We start from the raw sequence: 20,808 nt of genomic DNA on the forward strand, positions 1-20,808 counted from the left end.
CAGAAAAGGCATGATAAGAAAATAAAACGAAATAAAAAAAATTAAAAATAACAAGCGGCAGCAACAACAATAACAAACAAATTCAACCTAAACTGGAATGTGGTTATTTTGTGCCAATGGATCCGATGCAAAATTCCTATTTGTATGATGTGGTTTTTCTTGTTGTTTTACTGTTGTTGAGGCTGCACTAGACGAGAGACGTACAACGCAAGACGTTAACGGCAACGATGAATTTTGTGTTTTGGATTATTGCCAAGTAATGTTTCACTAGCTTTTTTTTTCTTTTTGTTGTATTTATACCTATACAGAGACACACACCCTAATATTGGATGTGTACATACACACATATATTTGTAGTATACATTCATGCCAACAATTACGTGAAAAAAATACGTTTTACTCTACCAATAATAATTTAGAGACCAAAAGCTTTACGTACGTTTCACATCTTATAAATGAGATGCATTGACGAATGGTATATAACGAATACTATGATGATCTACCTTACAATTCCATGGTAAATTGGTTATGTTATAATTTACTTATCACTTAAGTGTCCCTAAGTAATCTAGACTGTAGTTGGTTTAAATTGTTAAATGGCTCGTTATAGTTTTCTCACCAGATGTAATCTATTGGAGTGTCCAACTTTCTATTACAGTTGCATTATCTATGAAAGTGTAAAAGCCGGTCGTTCATTTCAGCACCGTTACGCTTCGGGCCTAGTATTATAAATATCCCGAATTGCAACTTTCTAGATATTCGGGGTACCTAAATTATGGAAAGAGATAGAAGCACAGAAGTAGTTAGGAAATTATATAGATAGGTACCTATATAGATAAAACGTTTAGCGAACATTTAATAGTCGTACATGGCCGACATAATCAATTAGCATAATTTCAATTTGTATTCTATTAGTGTAAGCGTTCAGTAACATCATTGGTATTCAAGTGACGAGGTATTGTGCATGTATTGATGCTTTGATGTTGCATGATTGCCATATAAATTACTATTTTATGGTTACAGAGGGTGTATTTCTTTAATTTTTGGCGGGGGTAGGGGATAGGGATATTTTCTATTCTATTAAGAATCAAATATTGGAGTTGGAGGATAATAAATATCCATAAAAACTTATATGTATGTATGTGTAAGTAAGTATAATTTTATTATGATTAGTAACTTATTACAATTGTTAACTTATTAAAAAATTTCTTTAAGTTTTGAATAGTTTAAGATTAATTTATTGTTGTAATAGGTACCTATCAAGCATTACAAAGTTTAGTGTTTTTTATACAGATTAAATTCCAATATTATTCAGATTTTTGAAAAAAAAACCATCAATAAAAATAGGTATTGAGTACAATTCTGTAGGTTTTGACAAAAGACTAGAGCATTATTTACTAAATCTTGGTGCCAAATGATAGTTGAAATGGAAAACTTAAACAAAATACCTATCAAAAATTTAATTTTCCTAGGAATCTGTACAGTACATGTTTGGTTGCTATTTAAATTATGGAAAATCGGTCCACAAATGGCTGAGATATAATCAAAAATTATAGACATTTCGAAGATGTTTTAAACACCGCCATATACATTCGGACTGACAATGGTTCAAAATAGAATCGGAATCTTTATGTGACCCGCAAGAACAATCTTTGGAATTTACTTTTTAAAGATAATTACATTCAAATGTTGTCCGCTACTATGCTGTAGGTGGTCCTTCCTGCTAGCCAGTTAATTGAGAAATCCTGAACGCTAATTTAGCTGTTCGCCAAAATGATGCAATGATGATGATGCTTGAAGTGCACGAAAAACATATCTCACAGAACGCAGATTTTCCTTGTACCTATCTAAATAATTTGGAGACGTTAATGCAGGTTTTTGAAAATTTATTTAAAAAATCCAATCAGTAAAGTTAAATAGGTACCTATTCTGTTAATTGGTAAGCCTGGTTGTCAGTTAAATTTGAATTAAACTTAACTCAAAAACCCATACAAATACACCTTGCTGCATGTTAAGAAACAGACAACAAAACAAACAAACAAAAAAAATATCAACAACAACTTGGTGTGGTGGTAGACCTTGAATACGTAACGGCTCTACAACATCGAACTGATCCATCCTACTTCTGTATGCCGCTCATGCATTTTTTAAATAAAATAACAACAATAACAACAGCCATAGCTACTGCATGGAATATTAAAGCCTGTTGACTGATTTACGATTATTATTACATTCCTCTCAGCCATCAGCCACCATTTGTTTTCTATTGTTGATTGTTGTTGTCGATCATCATCTCTATCAGTTTTAGTTTTTTTTACCTATTCATACCTACACAACAACAACAATCACACACCAATCTAACCTGTTTGACAGTTTGGTTTGTTGGTTTGTTTGTTGTGTTCAAAATACCAGTTTTCTACAAATAGCAAAGACTCTGTGACGTCAGAAATTGTGAATATTAAAATCATAATAAATACACTTGACTGGCATTAACATGTTCAATTTGTTGTTTGCTTGTTTTTTTTTGTATCTTAATTCGTGTTTTTGTAAAATTTCAAATGCAATTGGTGAAGAGCAAACTCAAGTTCAGAACTAGTACTCGTATGTAAATAGTAAATTAATTAAATTAATAAAAAAACAACAAGAAAAATGGGGTTGCAAAACAAAGTTTACACCTGGACAAAAAACCAGCATTGAAATTAAAAACTTCATTAAAATCAATGTAAGCAAAATTTGCGCCAAAAATATTGAAAAAAAATTAACAACAACAACAGCCACAAAAATAATCATAGTAATAATGATGGTAAGTGAGTGAGTACATACAATTGTTGGTTTGTACTTCATAAAAAAAAGAAAAATATTGTAGGTATGTATGTACCTACTATTTTAGACGAACTTTGTGCGCAGAACAACAAATTTGAATTGCATGCAACTGCGGACATGAAAACTGAATACTGGTGGTACAAGTTCAACCACCTCAATTGAAAAAAATAAAAACATAAAAAAACAACACACACAATACCACTACATATATCAACAACAACATTCTATTTGGAACACATTCTCTTTTATTCTTTTACACTTTTCGTGTCAATTCAGTTGGTAGCAGCCAAATAGCAAAAACGAACGAAAAAATGTCTACGTGCAGCCACTTGCTCTTTTTCTCAGCACAATGCTGAGCTCCCATTTTATTTGGAGGAGGAAATTCACTAAAATAAAGCACAAAATGAACATACCTACATATTATGTATGTATGTAGCTACAATTTGTATTGTTTTTTTTTTTGTGTATCATAGAGAGGAAACAACATTTGTTATGGAAAAGGCGCATGTCCTTGCTCTCTTTGGTGGTGGTGAGCATCCATCCACATGTAAATTAGATTGTGTGTTTGTATCTGTATGTGCACTATCTTTGGCTGGGTTAAATATCGATCTGCTGCAATAGTTGGCCATGGTCTGGAATATGTATCTATATGTACAATGTACTTAAATTTTTTAGCTACTAGATACATACTATTAGTTACGAGTACTTTGTACTTCATAATTACATAAATATGTACATACATGGATATGTGTGTGTATGAACGTATACATATACAAAGAATCTATGTATATATACGCACAGTGGGTATAAATCAGCAAATTCTTTAATATTATACAATTATGGGTCCATAATGGATGACAACCGAACTTCAGTTGCGTTGCCACAGAGCAACCACAAATTTCTGGTTACCAATTTGGCAACAGAAATGATAGCTACCATCTGTAATATCATTTAGGCAACTGACAACGCAACTGAAGTTCGGTTGCCATCCATAATCGACCTATTAAACAATTTGTTCATAAGTCTTATGAGATTTCCAGGATATTCTCTATTTTCCAAAAAGTATATACATATACATACATACGTAAATAAAACTTCTGGTTAGGATCTTCTATAATATACGAAAGAGATACTTATTAGTCTGATTGAAAATATCATTATCGTTATTATAAGGATCTTCCAATAGAGACTTCCGAACTTTGACAGTTGATAGCGGCCATATTGTTGAAGTTACATTTTTCGAATTAGCTGTAATTTATACAGTTTGTTGTGCCAAATCACCATGGACGGATATAGCGTTCAACAACACTTACAAGTGTTAAAATTGTTTTATCAAAATGGGTGTTCTGTTTGGGCAATATAATAGGTCAATATTTCTTTGAGCGCTATAGGCCGATTATTACCAAATTCTTTTGGCCTGAAACACCAACGACATGTCATTTCAACAAGACGTCGAGGTGATGTGAACTGGCTACAGAGATCTTGCGATTTGATCCTGCTTGTTTTATCATATACAAAATTAATTTTAAAAAATTGTATTAAAACTATTTGTAATAGATTTGAATTGAAGAAAAATCAATAAATTGTAGATATCAAGCCATTTTAAAATGGATTTTGAATTCAAGAATACTTGGAAATATATAGGCTTTAGTACTATAAAGAATGAATTCAATATAAAAGTCTATTCAATAAATAAAATATCCGAATTTGTATGTAATTCGAATCGAATTACCAAGTAATCCTCACACTTTTCTAAAGAAACCCATATTTTATATAAACATTTACACATTAATAGTTCTTTTCGTTTGCTTTTAACATTTATTATGAAATTTATAATTTACTAATTGTTACTCATATATTTTTAATGTTTTTGAGAAGACATCAATCATGTATATAAAATAATTTGTATAAATTTAAATCTATAATTACAAAAATTTACAAGGACACTTTAAATATATAGCTTCAATACTAACAAATTAAATAAATTTAATGTAATTGTGTATATCGTAAATAATGTTCATAAATAATTTTTTTCCATTTGTTTTTACTTTGCTTGATTTGAAGCAAATATGAGTATGATTCCTTTGGAAGCGGGATGAGATTTTGTAGATAAATGCCGATTAAATATTAAATACTTTACTAAAAACAAATAGTAACTGCCAACGAATAAATATTTAAACAATATTATAACAAAAAAAGTGTTAGACTTAGACACGTCTGTTCAAGTTTCGGTGTGGCCAAAAGACAGCAGATCAGCCTGGCCCGGTTTGTCGCGGGTGGCATGATAAGCTTCACGTTCCTTATCGGGAAATTTGGTGGGTAAGTTGGGCGAGTGTAAATGGACTTTGGCCTCGAAACGGATACCTGCAACTTCGACTTCATAGTGGCCCGACAGCACATAATCATTGGTGACGGTCATTTCATTGCCCTCATCATCGAAATTACGCACAAAGCCCAGACATACTTGTTTCTTAAATGTGAAGCCATAGCCGGTGGTTGTGGTCATGCCACAGTATTTGCCATCTCGATAAATGGGCTCATTGCCCCAACACCAAATATCAACTTCGTGATCATGATCATTGAGCAGCAATTGCACGTACATTCTCTTTACACCTTCATCACGTTGTTTCTCCAGAGCAGCACGCCCTATAAAATCGACGGGTTTCTAAAAAAACAAGAAAAATCTCTAATATACCAACCAATTCTCTGTGCCTGTTAGCTGAAAACACTTACATTGAATTTGACACGCCAACTGCGACCACACTCCAACGGTGTGGTAAATGTATCCAAATCTTGTCCCCAAAACGCATAGAATTTTTCAATTCTCAACGTTCGCGTAGCATAATAGCCTGCATGTTGTATATTGTATTTCTGGCCGGCTTGATGGACTCGCGAATAGACATGCAATGCATATTCGTTGGGTATATAAAGCACATAACCCAGTTCACCGGTATGCGTGATATTTAGCACGCGTATACCATTTGCCAAGCCCACATCCAGCTCTTTGTAAGTAAAGAACGGAAAGTTTTTGGCCGAAAGATCGGTGTCTGTTAGTTCCGAGAGCAGAATGCGTGAATAGGGTCCAATAATACAGATGGCCGTGTACATGGATGTCACATCGGCTACATTCACACCAGCCCTCAAATGGTTGGGCATATTCTTGCGTATCCAGCTCATAGAGCGCGTTTGCTGGATGGTCGGCGCAATCATCATATAACTACGAAGAAAGCAACAAGTAATGGTACAGTATCAATTATCAAGTGGTGTCTAGGCAAACATACTGTTGTTCCGAAAGACGGGCTAAGGAGCAGTCATTTTCATAACCGCCCAAAGAGTTCTGCATACCGGTATGAATAATGCTGCCAACAGGAACATCTACATCATTCGAGCACAAATACTGCAAAAGATCGACTACTTCACGACCCTTTGACCACAGATCGAATTTGGTAAATGAACTGTAGTCAGCTAGACCTATGCCCTCGCGACAGGCCTTGTATTCAGCAGCTACATAATCGAACCATGGCGGTTTGCCAAAGGTCTTTGTCTGTGCTATGCGAAACTTGGGCAGACCAGACTCATCTGTAATTAAAAAAAATCAAATCAACATAATTTTAAATATTAACCTTAAATAAGCTTACCCTTGACATTTCTGGTGTCAAAGTAATTAGGTCTTTCATAGCCCATTGTTTGACCAAAAACAGCTCCAGCATCTTGTAGAGCTGGATATATGGGAGACATGCGTAAATTACGACCAGTCTTGTACTCTTCGAAGGGATAAGAAATCTGATACAACTTGCCCGGAACTTCCTTACAACGATCAGTTAAAAATTTACGATTGTTGTGCAAGCCCAAAAAGCGATGTATGTCCAAAATGTGAACATCTACGAAACAAGTGTCCTTTACTATAAGCTCCGCCAAAGCTCTGCCAATACCACCAGCAGCCGATACGCCTATAGTTTTCATGCCAGCTGAAACAAAATAGTTTTGTATTTCTGGAGCCTCGCCCATGATCCATTTGCAATCGGGCGAAAAAGCCTGTAAAGTATTGGTTAAACGATCCAAATTGGCTGTTCTTAAAGCAGGCACTCTTTTTAAAAGTTCATCTAACAGTTCATGGAAATGATCCCAATCGGCGGGCAACAAACGTTCTTTTTGCGACAGCGGTTTTACTCCACCCTCGTAAGCTACTTTGGCCTCGCGTTCAAAGCCACCTGGATATAAGGTTAAATAAATTGTAATTAGTATTATTTATTAATTATATTTAAAAACAGCTTACCGGCCAAAATGTACCCCTCCTTTTCCCTAAAATATATGCCACCATCATAGTCTCGTACAAAGGGCGTATTGGGATTTATACCTTCAATTGGTTTTGTATGTAAATAATGATGTTCTACTGCCTTGAGTGGAATCTTAACCGGGGGATTGGAAAGTGTACCCACTTCTCGAGCCCAAAATCCTGTGCAATTGATGAAATATTCGCAAAGAATATTGCCGGCGGTAGTCTCAACTTCAGTAACTTTGCCTTGCTCTGAAAGTATTTTCTTCACAGCACAATGCTCCACAACACGAACATCCATACGTTGAGCTTCTTCTATAAACGATTGGCACACAAGATGAGGATCACAAACACCATCCTCGGGTATCCATAAACCACCCATCAAATCATTCACCTCTATGAGAGGACATTTTTCCTTGCACTGTTCGGGCGTTAAAATTTCGGTTGGCACACCCCAGGCTACACCCTGAGATTTCATGCGATTAAAGGAAATCATGCGATCAAAGTTGCGCGCCAAATTAAGACTGCCCACCTGCTTCCAACCCATATTCAGACCTTTTTGGCTCAGCTCTTTAATTAATTCAGTTGAATACTCTGCCAGTTTTAATTCCGTGTAGCTGGGTTCAAAACGCCCAGCCAAGCCACTAGCACACCACGGACTCTCGCCTCCTATTTTATCTTGTTCCACCAGTAAGGTATCCTTACCCCAGCCCATCGAAGCCAAATGATAAGCCACTGAAGCACCCATTATGCCACCACCACAAATCACCACACGTACTTGGTTGGGTACAACACCTTTAGCCAATTTGGACGGTTCCGGAGGTATGAATTTACGTTTACGAAACACATTTGAGTCTTGCTCTGCAGCATTCGATTGAAGACATCTCAGTTGCAATGACGAAGCCAGCCAGCTGTTTGTTTTACTATAAATTTGACCTTGCCAAAGATTGGAGGATAATTTGTGGCCATATTTGTACATTCTTTAAATGCCAAAAAGAGTAATAATTAGTGATCTATATGTATTGCGTATTTATTTTTACAAAAATAAGAATTTGCAAAAACTCACAAAAGAGGAAAATAATCTGCTCCGCAGATTTAAAGTAAACATATGTGAAAAACAAAAACAACAATATACAAAAATAGAAATGTCAAATTTGAGTGACAGCCAGTGCTGACAAGTTTAAGGTATTTTCTGTATAAAGTAGTGTCCGACATTAGTGATAATACAGGTTGTAAAATACAGGGTAAAACAGTTTAAACAGCTGACATAACTGTAAATAAATATTTTGTAGTATTTTTCATTTTATTGCAAGTGTTGCAGTTGTTATTTAATTGCTCTAATTTTGTGAAAATATGTTAAAATTAACTAATTATATTAAGCCGGTTGGTGTAGTATTTTGTAATAATTCTAGTTTAATTAACAAACCAAAGTCCTGGACAATTTTCATAAACTGGACAAAAGCATTACATACAGATTTCACAAAAAGGTCCCAGGATGTGGCGCAAAAACAAAATCAAGGTATTGTTTCTTTAAACAGTACATATTTATTTTAATCAAAATTTTAATGTTTTTAATGTATTTAACAGATATTACTTTAATGGACTTTAAAGGCGAATGGCCTTTAGAAGAGCTGACAAAATTCAAGTGCGACATGAAAATATTTCCTGATTTCATTACAGAATTGGAGGAGACACAACTATTTGAAGAAGTTGAGCCATATATGAAACGTTTGCGTTATGAGTATGATCACTGGGATGATGTAAATTATATGAAGAGTTTTTAAATAAGTATTAATATCTAAAATAAGATATATTTATTTTCTAGGCCATACATGGTTTCAGAGAAACCGAGCGCAAACATTGGTATCCCCACAATCGAGCCGTCTTAGACCGTGTTAGTCAAGTGGGGTTTGACAGCGAAATTATGCCTTATATACACATACTAGATTTGGCTCCTCAGGGTGTTATTAAACCTCATGTGGACAGCACAAGGGTAATAACGAAATTTCTTGGGTTTTGTAGAAATTCTTTAGTTTTTTGTTGTTATTTCTTCTTTTAGTATTGTGGTCATACTATAGCTGGTTTAAGTTTGCTATCTGATGCTGTTATGCGTTTGGTGCGCACTCAGGTTTCTACGGAAACTACTACAAACAATAATCAAGAGGATGCTTATCGTAGTCAACCGAAAGCTATTTTAGAAAACAATTTTTATGTGGATATATTATTACCACGCAGATCTCTGTACATCATGAGGTAAGTTCACAGATTTGTTATTTTCTTTTATTATTATTTTTACTTGTAAGTAAAAAAGCCCAAACTGGATAAGCCAAATGTTTTATGCATATATTTCGTATTTTTTTTTTTTTGTAAATGGTATATTTTCCAGCCACACGTCTAGATATAATTTTACCCATGAAATTCTAGCCAATGAGGCGTCAAAATTCCAGGGCCAACCCTTAACTAAAGAACGCAGGATATCAATTATTTGCCGCAATGACCCCTAATCCGTAAAATATTTAGCCAACAAAGGTATTTTGGTCTCTAGTTATGTTTGTTATGTCCTTGGTGGCGAAAACATTTGTTTTATTAAGAAAATAAAGAAATTTTTGAATAATCTTATTATTGTTTAATAAACAAAGCTCATTTTGATGGTAAACTCCATTTTAATGAGCCACAAAGTTCATATTTTCCCAGTGAATCTATATTTTTTTTATTTTATTTCTCTGTCGTCTTCAGGTGGGTTAATTAATGTGTCCATTCCTTTAAAAGCCTTCTGCAGGTGGGTAAACTATTTGTATAGTGTAATAGATTCTCGATTAACATTTCTTTGTTATTTTTTATGAATTCAAATTTGTTTGCCTTTTATTTTCATTAACCCTATTTTCATTTCAATTCAGATTTCTCCCTTGTCATTCGTACTAACTATGCATATTTGTCCATAAATTAATTATTTTTCTTTAAATATGTTTTTTCATTAAATCTTAAGTTCTTCCACTTTTTTAAAGAGTTATTTCCATAAAACAAAACCCATTCCATATTAATTTGCATTTTATATAAAATTTTTAAATGTTTTCCATTTGAAATTTTCTGTATTTTATAGATTTTTAGTATTATTTGGCCAACAAAAGTAACAAGTTCGAACTATATTCGGCTCTTTAAATTTTGAAAGAAACTCCATCTTTGATAAAAAAATATTCAAAGTTTTATTTTTGTAACAATTTTATTTTTGAGGAAATTAAGTGATAGATTTTTTTGGTGAAATCAGTTTTTTGAGTTTTCTTTAGGAAAATTTGCTATTTATTTTTGTTAAATTAGCGTTTTGATTGATAATTTTTAAATTTTATATTAAAGATTGGATGAATATTAGAAAAATAATTATACGAATAAAATCGGAATAATCGGAAACAATTTCTGACAAGTCATTTGTTGTTAAAAAATACTTTAATTTTTTATTTAAAAAAAAAAATGTTTCCCTAAACCCGATAGTTATAAAAAACCGAATAATCGTTTTTTCCGAAAATATTTTCTTTTATTTCTATATTAAGAGAAATAATTTTTTTCTGATTTTCTACAAAAGTAAACGCATAATTATGCGATTAAAAAAACCGAATAATCGGAAGCAATCTTCGAAATGTAATTTTCGCAAACATTTTACTATAAGTTTTTCTTGTAGTTTTATATGATAAAATAATTTTGCATTTTTTTTTTGCAAAAATATACGAATAAAATTATTCGAATAAAAAAACCGAATAATCGGAAAAAATTTTCCAATTTTTTTTTTTAAAACAACAATAATTTTTTAAAAATAATTTTCTGTTTTTGATTATATTTAATTTTTTTTCAAACCCGATAATTATTCCCATAAAAAAACCGAATAATCGTTTTTCCGAAAATATTTTCTTTTATTTCTATATTAAGAGAAATAATATTTTCTGATTTTCTACAAAAGTAAACGCATAATTATAATTATGCGTTTATAATAATAAAAAACCGAATAATCGGAAGCAATTTTCGAAATGTAATTTTATGTTTAAAAAAATGTTTTATTTAATTTTATCTCGAAAATAACGAATAATAAATTATTCGAATAAAAAATCTAATAATCGCAAACATTTTACTATAAGTTTTTCTTGTAGTTTTATATGATAAAATTATTCGAATAATTGGAAAAATTTTTCCAACAATTTTTTTTTTTTTTTTTTTTTTTTTTTAAAAAATCAATAATTATTAAAAAATAATTTTCTGTTTTTGATTATATTTATTTTCTTTTTCAAAATTATCTAAATAATTATTCGAAACTATAACTATTCGTTGGCCCAATGATATTTGTTTGAAAGTGGCTTCTTCAGATTAGGATCTAGAGAATCTTTGCTGAGCTACCACAAGTTATTTGTTCTCTTATTTATAATGATTTTTATTCGAAATTGTCTTAGACTTTGTTCTATGAAAGCGAAGTTTCTTTAGAAAAAGTTCTTTCATGAATTATTATATTGATACAAATTGTCTAGATGATGCAAACTAGTTTCTTTATTGTTACTTTGCTAAAATTGGAGAATTAGCTTGATTATTATTTTCGACAAAATGATGTATCAACATTATTTAAAAATATTAAATTTTCTAGATAAATTACCAGTTTTTATTTCGATTTGATAGAGTTTTCCATATAAATAAAATTTTTATACTTATTTGTTTTTTTTTTTAATTTTTATTTAGTTTCGAAAGTATTGAATTACAACTTTTTACACAATTCTAAAATATTTGCTAAAATTTTACTCCTATTTTAAATATAATTTTTATTTTATAATTTGTTGTTTTTTCTGTTATTTAACAATTTCTCAATGTTGATTACATATGTAATTATTGTTGTTTATATTTTTTTTTACTTATTTGTTTTAAATATATATATTTTTTATTAGTTAAACAATTCTTGTTCCATTAGTTTTATTTTTGTTTGTTTGTTTTGTTTTTTTTTTTTGTTTTTGCTAAACTAAACAATTTCATAAATAATTTACTTAATACAACTGGTTTCATTGCTAATTTTTAATTAAAATTTACTTTTGGTTTTATTTTAATACAATTTTTATTCCTAATAATTAATCAACAAGATTTTTTGCAATGTATTAATTTTGAAGCAGCTTTTTTTTTAAATGGCAAAGGAAAAATTAAAAAAAAAACATTTCTACTACTGGAAGGTTTAAAATAAATTTGAAATAAAACAGAAAAAAAAGTTTTGAAATTTGAAAATTATTTCTAAAAAGCTTTTAAGAAATTGTTAACTCAAATTTAAAAATTAAACTTAAATTAGTTATAAAAATCTAAAATTGTTTAACTTAATAACCCAGCAAATGTTTTGTTTTACATTTAACAAATTCCCTAAACAATTTTAACTTAAATTTAACATAATTGGTTTCGTTTATTAGTTTATTTTGAAATTTTATATTTATTTAAAAGAATAATACATTTAACATACAAATAAATTTTGCTGGGTTTTTGAAATCTAAATTTGTATGTATGTATATTGAAAATTGTGTAGATCAGGTTTTGGAAGTGTAGTTTTGTTGCTTTTTGTGTTATTTTTATTTTTTTTTGTTTATTTCAATTTATTTATTTTTGTTATAATAGATTGATCGTTTGTTAAGGAAAAGAAGGCACAGAAGAAATTATCTATTATATACAAAATAGTACATACTTATTATAAACCTACAATACAGTACATACATATATTTATACACAGTGTATGTATGTAAGTATGCAGGTATATGAGTGTGTGTGAAAGTGTGAGAGTGTGAAAGTGAGTACATAGTATTTTTATGCACTTTAGTTTATATCTATATAAAATTTGTTGTAAACATATCCTAAAGTATTAAAGTATGTTGTAGTACATATGTTGTGTATAGTAAAGTCAAAAGTATAAGAGTATTTATTTTTATTATTTTAGTTTTTCATTTAATAATTTACAATTATTTTTTTTTTTAAAAGGTTTCATGTTTTTCTTTTATTTAAATATAAAAAAAGTATTAGTTACAAAGTGTGAGTTAGAGTTATAGACATAGAAGAAGAATTTGAGTTTGATTTAGAGAGCGAGGAAGAGTGTTGTAAATATTTAGTTTATATGTTTATATGTAGTATATTTAAATATATATAATATACCTACATATGTACATATACATATATATAATAGTTATGTATGATAAAGAATTGACAGTGTTTTTCTTGTTTGCGTTTTATTTAGAGAGATTTTTTGTTTTTTATTATTGTATTATAAAAAAGAAATTGCTTTTTTGTTTGTTTTAATTTCACAATTCGTTGATAATTTAAATTGTTGTTGTAGTTTATTTTTATTATTATTTAGTTTTAGTTTGGTTTTTTAATTTCAATTTTTACATTTAATATTCTTCCTCAGCAGCCTAAAGAGTTATTCTTACAAAAATCACAATGTAAGAAACTGGCTGAAGGTGGAGTTTTTTAACTTTTGTTTTCAAATTATGAGATATTAAGATGCGACGGAATACTTTTTTAAGGATTGTTTTAAAAAAAAATTCTGTTCCAAAAAAAAAAAAATATTAAATTGTTTTATACTTCTAAAATTTAAAAAAATGTGATTTAAAATGTATCTCTTCAAAAAAATGTTTAAGACATTTTCCTAAAAAAATACTTTTCTGTTCTAAAATCAAAATTTATCATTTTTAATATTAAAAAACTTTTTTTTTTGAAAAAGTACTTTTCTCAATAAGTACTTTACTGAAAAAGTTATTTTATATACATATTTTAGTTTCATTTTCACATTGTCCGGTTTGTGATATTATTTTTAAAAATAAAAATCTTATTTCTTTTTTAAAAAGTACTTTTTGAAAAAGGTGGCAAAATAAAATTATTTTTTTTCAAAAATCAATTTTTAACACATTTTGATAAAAAGTACTTACAGTTTTTTAAGGAAAAAAAATTTAAAAATTGTTTTAACATTTGTAATAATAAAACCAAATTTTTTCAAAAAGTACTTTTTGGAAAATAATATTTTTTTTAGTACTTTTTCAAATTAAAATGACTAATTACACATTTATTTAGTTATAAAAACAAAGATGCATATTTTTAAAAAATATGCATCTTTTGAAAAAAAAGTAATATTTTACTTTAAGAATAGTACTTTATTTGTACAAGTAACTCAATTTCAGCAACTTTTTATTGATTAAAAAGTATATAATTTGTAGTTGAGTTCAGAATATCACCTTTTTTAGCACATTTTTAAAGAATTTTACAAGTTTTAAGAAAAAAAAGTACTTTTTTAAAATTTTTTTTTAAAAAAATACATACTTTTTTTAAAAAATTAGTTGTTTACTTTAAAATTAGTATTGTATGCAATTTCAAGCAACATGTTTTTAAATAAAAAACAATGAGTTTAAAAAATTACTTAACACATTTTTGGGAACAATTTTACAATTTTAGAAAAAAAGTACTTTTCTGAAAATGTGATTTTTTTTTTAAAAAATTTTTTAATAATTTTTGTAATAATGCTTTTAAGAAAATAATTTGCCATTCCTTAAAAAAGTACTTTTTTTTAAAAAAATTTCATAAAAAAGTGCATTTTTAGAAAAAAAAGTACTTTTGTACTTTGAAGAAAGTGATTAAGCAAATGAAAAATTTGTTCTAAAAAGTACTTTTAAGAAAAATCCGTACTTTTTTTTATTTTTGTTTCTTTAGATTTTAATTTATCTTTTAAAAAAACTCCGCCGCACCTTAACTGTTCATAATTTTCAATCTTTCAACTTAAACAATTTAGTTTCTTCTTTTTTTTTTAAAAAAAAAACAATTTTCTAATTTTTGTTTAACTTCTCTAAAACTAAAAACATGCAAATGTAGTATGCTTTTATTTTAAATATACTTAGGTATATACTATTTTTTTTGGGGGGGGGAGGGGCTTTGGTTTATCAATTGTTTTTCTTATATTAAAATTTTCAATATAAATGCGTTTTTGTTTTTAAATTTTTTGTTTTGTTTGTTGTTGTTCTACCATTAAATATAAACTCGTTTTAACAGCTAATTTTTGTAATTATTTTTTTTTTTTTTCTTCATTAATTATTAATTGTTTCGTTTTTTCTTTTTTGTTTTTTTCATTGAATGCCACAAATTTAACAAACATTTCTTATGTGTACATAAATGTAGTATTTATTATAATTATTATTTCTCTGTTTTATTTAAATCTGTCAAACAATATTTAGCAACTAAATAACGCTACACAATATTAATGTTAACCAAGTTTATATGATTCAACAAGCAGCTCTTTTCACTCTATATCCTAATTGAGAAAGTATTTTTAAGTGAAATTAATGAAATGACCACAACTTTGGATTCTTGCTAAGTTTCATATTAAATTGAAATAATACTCTAACACTAACCTACACTAACTACATACATAGTACGTCCAAGCAAATGTATAAAATTCTCTTTATGATAAGTTAGGTATATGACGTCTAGAAGACTTTAATTGAAGTTTTATAAGCTTAGACTTAAGATTAGGATTAAAAGAAGAAGAAGACAGCGTAAGAATGATCAATCCAGTTTCCTTTTAATTAAACTACATTTAATATTTACACTGTTTTAGCTACTTATACTTTCTAGATACTCAAACTCGTATATATGTATTTATAAGATCGGTTCACTTAGTAGTTCGTTCGTTCGCTTGTTCGTTTTGTTTTTTTCGCTCTAGCTAAATATTCTATCAATTGCTTTGCATACATTGCCTGACATATCCTTAAAATCTGAAATTCTTTTAGTATTAATTATTTGGCTAATCACAGAGAGTTGATGATGCTGCTACTGCTGCTGCTAATGTTGTTGTGGGCTGGCTCTTGAATTTGTCTAACTGCACGTTACAGACCGGTTATAAAGCAAATGTTACGTTAACAATTCATAAACTTAAATTTTCTCTTTGCAATGAAAACCATTATTAACATTTTGTATTGACTTAAGACTGTATGTGGGGATGAGAGAGAGAGAGAGAGAAAGAAAGAAAGTATGCATCCAAAATTCCCTAATGATTATGAGATTGCAGTTCAATTGACATTTCAAATGTTAAATGTTTTGAGAGTGACAGCGCGCAGTTGTTGTTTGTTTGTATGTATTATGTTATATTCTCTTTGCAATGAAAACCATTATTAACATTTTGTATTGACTTAAGACTGTATGTGGGGATGAGAGAGAGAGAGAGAGAAAGAAAGAAAGTATGCATCCAAAATTCCCTAATGATTATGAGATTGCAGTTCAATTGACATTTCAAATGTTAAATGTTTTGAGAGTGACAGCGCGCAGTTGTTGTTTGTTTGTATGTATTATGTTATATGAATGTTAACGATAAGTTAAATAAAGTTGTTGAGCTAGCCATCTATGGATGACTGAGGAGATTTGACTAATAACAATTCGTTATAGTCAGAATCTTCATTGCCGCTGTTGTCACGTTGATCCATGCGTCTGCGTTCTGATATTATGCGTAAAATTTCGGCCGAATCAGATTTGCTCAGACCTTCGACTATTGGAATATCTGCGGATAAACGACCATTTATATCGACGTTGGCTTTATTCTCATTTTGTGTATTAGTATTGGCATCAGTTCCACTTTCCATGACCACTGGCAGCAGCAAGGAGCTCTCATCCATGTCGGGATCTTCGTCGAGCGCTTGTTGTTTGAATAGTTGCTTGGTGCTGCCACTGCGACTGCGCGGTGGCATGGAACGTGGTACAGAGAGTAGATTTGTGCGTGCAGGACCCAAGAATGTGGGATCTGTTGAGAGGGAACGACCGTAAGGTCGCCTCGTTGTGGATGCACTCGATGTAGCCGCACTGGCTGGTTTTTCACTAACAACCGCGCTAACGATGCTGGCTACATCGGATACGCTGCGTGGAACTTCTTCGCTGCGTATGCTGTGCACGTCGTATGTGGAGGAGGGACTGCCGTCCGATTCTAGACTCTCGAAGATAGTGCCACTGCGAAAATCAACGACATCGCCTCCCCAAGGCAAAGAATCGGAACTCATACGCTTCGATTCGAGGGTACGACGACGAATGGCTTGTTCGTCCAGAGATCGTTCTTTCGTTAGCATACCACGTTTACGCAGAGCTGTCGAGCAACGTCGTCCACGTCTTGCTGTGGGAGGTATTTGTAGTTTGGAGTCGAAACTGTTCTCTTCGGTTGTGGCCGTCTCAGGGATAAGTTGTGTGAGAGCTTGTGTCTTGAAAGCACCACCCATCTCTGCCAGGCCCAGACCGTTCTGTTGGTTGAAGTACTGGACCGTTTGTCGGCGATTGTTGGTGGCGTTTAGAACACCGGTAAACTTCTTCTCCAGAGAGGGGGTGTTGTAGATAAAGTTCATTGGCAGTGATTTGACTTTGCCCAGTTGACGTTGGGCTGGCGCAGGCGGTTTTGTTTGCTGTTGCAGTTGTTCGCAAAGTTTTTGTTCCTGCTCAAATTCCTGTTCACGCACTAATTCGCGTTCGAGTTCGACTTCCATATCCATTTCGTCCTCCATCTGTTTGTGGCTCTCCTCGAGGTGTTTCATCAGTACAGCCACGACGACGTTCACTAACACGAATTGCGCCATTAGCACGAATATCACAAAAAAGATGGGAGCGATTACGGAGCTGACGCAACAGTTGCGTACGCAATCCGGTGCGTCATCACAGTTATCCCTCAATGTGTCTTTCATGATGCCGTTCCAATTATCGCCAGTCGCTACGCGAAACAATGTGAGGAAAGCCATCCCGAAATTGGCGAAATGTGCATGTTCGCCCAGGCCCTGGCATGGAATCTCCTCGGAACACTCGAGTCTGCCGAACAATTCCACGCCGAGCGCAGCGAAAATAAAGAACAGCAGGAAAAAGAGCAGGCCCAAATTGCCAACTTGAGGCAACGCTTGCATCACCGTGTCCAGCAAAGCTCGAATCCCTTTGGCCATTTTCAACAGTTTCAACACTCTCGCTATACGCAGCACACGCATCACCCGCATTATCGTCGGGTTGATGGGCATTTTATTTTCCGTTTCTAGTTCTTCCAACACTATGCCGACAATGGACAATAGAACAATACTGACATCCAGTTGGTTCCACTTGTCCTTCAGGTACAGATGCCATCCCAAAGCCACCAACTTCATATTGGCTTCGAGTATGAACACAGCGGTAAAAAAGTAATTAAATATCTTCAATGTGTACTCCAACGCCATCGGCATCCGGTAGTATTCCATGGCCATCGTAACAACATTCAGGCCAATCACTGCCGCTATCGCCAAGTCAAAGTATTTCGATGTGACTACGTTGTGAACAAACATGCGTGAAGGCGAGTAATTGATATAGTAGGGTGGCTCATGCATTCGTCTTCGCTTCTTTTCCATCTGCAAGGCCCGTTTGGCTGCACGCCGTATTTTCTCCTCCTTCTCTTGCTCTTCACGACAGCGATGGAAATTCTCGACAACGACTCCCACAAACATGTTGAGCACAAAGAATCCTACGAGCAAAATAAATGCAATAAAGTACAGCAGACGCCATTCGTTGTAGTTGACTATCGGTTGCTGATCAATGCCGACCGCATCAAGCCCGGTGTACATAATGTTGACCCAGCCGTCGCGCGAACTCAGGACAAACAACGACATAAGTGCCTTACCCAAATCATCGAAATTGTATTTTCTATTGACCCAAGCATTACCCGGTATGCTGAGGCAGTCTGATGCATTGCGAACGTGTTTGATGTTTTCGCCTTCGCAAAAGTAGAACGTACCCTTGAACAGCTGCACGCCCAGAATGCCAAATATAATGAAGAATGTGCAACAGATGAGCACAATATTGCCAATAGGTCGAAGGGACGATAAGAGCGTTTGCACGACTAATTTCAAACCCGGGGCTCGGTTGATAACACGCAGCGGCCGCAGGGAACGAAGTAGTCGAAACACCTTGAATATTTGAAAGTGATATGAAAATTAACAAGTCTAATGAAAATATAAATACAAAATACCCTTAAAATCCCAAATATCCTAGGACTGGATTGACTGATCAGTGACATTAACAAGTCAATGATTGAAATCGTCACCAGCGATCCATCCATTATATTCCAGCCAGATGTAAAGTAGGCATCTGGGCCATAAAACATACCAGTAGCCACAACCTTATTAAGAGTAAATATTAGATTAAGATACGTTAAAAATTGACAGATCATGAACTTACCTTAATGAGCATTTCTAAGGTGAAAACGGCTGTAAAGACATAATTCGCTGTAGACAAAAATAGTCTTTCGGTGCTGTATGGTGGTATGTTGGGCCGCTCCATTGCCAGAGTTATGCAATTGAGGGCAATGAACAGTAGAACCAGGTTGTCAAACCATTTTTGATTAACGAACCAAATGCAAATGCGACGGAACCTAATAAACAAATTTTGGAATTAACAACTCGGAAAGAGACGAATATCAAATGACTGTTACCTATTATTCTCGGGAAATATGTAGAGTGAATATGTTCTTCGTTCATTCGTGAAATCATGTGGAACAAGTCTTTCAATAAGAATTTTTATTTTTGACATACGTTCCGAATGTGATACTGTGGAATGTTGTTGCTCCTTAAATTCCTCCTCATTGATCTTTTTGGGATACTGGCTAATGGAGTTCTTGCGTCTTTCACGCTCTTGCATATATTGCTGCAACATATCCGTTTCACCAACACATGCATAGCTTTTCTGCCACTTGTCCAAATCCAATTTTGAGTTGGTGTAAGACAAAGACTTGCGAGATGGTTCCAAGTTGTGCAGATTCAGGTGGGATGTTTTCGTAAAGGCCAGCTCTATAGAAGACATTCTACGCTTGCCGGTAGCACTGTGCAACTTTGATGGTTGATTGAGATTCTGATACATGTGAGAGTTGAAGAGACAAGCCGAAGCACGCCTACTGCCGGGTCCACTGCCTATGCTTAGTGAAGTAGACAGACGTCTAATAGAATTTTGAGGACTTAGACGATTGGTTTCCTTGCTTTTAACAGATAAATTTGGCGTGCTGGGTTTTAGGAAGGCCTCCGCTCTTGCCGAAGGACTATCTGTTAACAAGCAGGAATTGTCGCTGCCATTATTGAGTTGATGCTCTACATCTTCGGCAGTTAGAGTATCAGGCTTCTTTCTCTTTGAACTGGAACGACGAAAACGTTTAAGACTAGGCAGTCTTTGCAAAGGTTCTGCCGAGGACTCCTGAGCATTTGAGCTCAATGTACTGGGCTGCGTGGACAGGACTGGTGTACCTGCCGTGGCCGAACCACTCTCACTTCTGGTGTGTGTAAATGTAGGTAACTGAAGTTTAGCTGCAGTCGAGGATATTGTGGGCACATAAATAGGACCGGCAGCTGAGTTTGAATTTTTCGAAATGTCATCAATAATAACACTTTGAATACCACTACCACTACCATTTAGTGAAGAAGGCAGCAAAGAACTAGTGGCCCCAGCCTGACCATAGTTATTCAAGGAGTTGTTTGTATTGCTTTCCAATTGGCTGGCATTTAAAATATTAATGTGAGGTTTGTGGGGCAAGACAGGAGATGGCGGAATGAGGTCTATTGATGGAATGCCTTCGTCAAGAGAACGTTGGCCACTGAATAGGGTAGGTGGCCTTAGGAGTGAGGGTGAAACAGGACTCTGTTAAAGAGATAAATATTAGAATTGGCGATAATATGGTTAGCAAGTAAGTAGTGTAC

The 20,808-nt window shown here is 32.7% G+C and overlaps 3 protein-coding genes across 8 annotated transcripts in view; 1 reads left to right on the plus strand and 2 right to left on the minus strand.

Annotated features, from left to right (window-relative positions):
• Positions 1 to 4,618: 4,618 nt before the first annotated feature.
• On the minus strand, positions 4,619 to 8,227 carry LOC135956971 (pyruvate dehydrogenase phosphatase regulatory subunit, mitochondrial). 2 transcript variants are annotated; one of them, XM_065507610.1, is made up of 6 exons: positions 8,166 to 8,227; positions 7,100 to 8,079; positions 6,462 to 7,034; positions 6,105 to 6,402; positions 5,557 to 6,040; positions 4,619 to 5,488 (listed from the first exon to the last, which is right to left on the minus strand). In XM_065507610.1, exons 2-6 carry the CDS (start codon positions 8,076 to 8,078, stop codon positions 5,045 to 5,047), a joined length of 2,778 nt encoding a protein of 925 aa, XP_065363682.1. In that variant the 5' UTR covers position 8,079; positions 8,166 to 8,227; the 3' UTR covers positions 4,619 to 5,044. The 2 variants fall into 2 exon arrangements, with proteins under 2 accessions (XP_065363682.1, XP_065363681.1); XM_065507609.1 differs by having other exon boundaries at positions 7,100 to 8,202.
• A 172-nt stretch (positions 8,228 to 8,399) lies between these two features.
• The window catches only part of LOC135959100 (alpha-ketoglutarate-dependent dioxygenase alkB homolog 7, mitochondrial), a 47,723-nt gene continuing 35,314 nt past the window's right edge, over positions 8,400 to 20,808 (plus strand). The window contains exons 1-5 of one of the 2 annotated variants that reach the window (XM_065510123.1): positions 8,404 to 8,618; positions 8,687 to 8,859; positions 8,925 to 9,092; positions 9,159 to 9,352; positions 9,486 to 9,797. In XM_065510123.1, the coding sequence (XP_065366195.1) occupies positions 8,453 to 8,618; positions 8,687 to 8,859; positions 8,925 to 9,092; positions 9,159 to 9,352; positions 9,486 to 9,603 (819 nt within the window). In that variant the 5' untranslated portion in view covers positions 8,404 to 8,452 and the 3' untranslated portion in view covers positions 9,604 to 9,797. Of the gene's footprint in view, positions 8,619 to 8,686; positions 8,860 to 8,924; positions 9,093 to 9,158; positions 9,353 to 9,485; positions 9,798 to 20,808 lie in introns of those variants that run through there. The other variant, XM_065510124.1, reaches the window with a different exon arrangement.
• The window catches only part of Ca-alpha1T (Ca[2+]-channel protein alpha[[1]] subunit T), a 103,156-nt gene continuing 97,363 nt past the window's right edge, over positions 15,016 to 20,808 (minus strand). For all 4 annotated transcript variants that reach the window (XM_065510120.1, XM_065510119.1, XM_065510121.1 and 1 more), the window contains 4 exons: positions 19,557 to 20,749; positions 19,304 to 19,496; positions 19,095 to 19,244; positions 15,016 to 19,032 (listed from right to left, as the gene is read on the minus strand). In XM_065510120.1, the coding sequence (XP_065366192.1) occupies positions 16,471 to 19,032; positions 19,095 to 19,244; positions 19,304 to 19,496; positions 19,557 to 20,749 (4,098 nt within the window). In that variant the 3' untranslated portion in view covers positions 15,016 to 16,470. The remainder of the gene's footprint in view (positions 19,033 to 19,094; positions 19,245 to 19,303; positions 19,497 to 19,556; positions 20,750 to 20,808) is intronic.

This window comes from Calliphora vicina, chromosome 4 (assembly GCF_958450345.1).
Source record: "Calliphora vicina chromosome 4, idCalVici1.1, whole genome shotgun sequence".
NCBI classification, from domain to species: Eukaryota; Metazoa; Arthropoda; class Insecta; order Diptera; family Calliphoridae; genus Calliphora; species Calliphora vicina.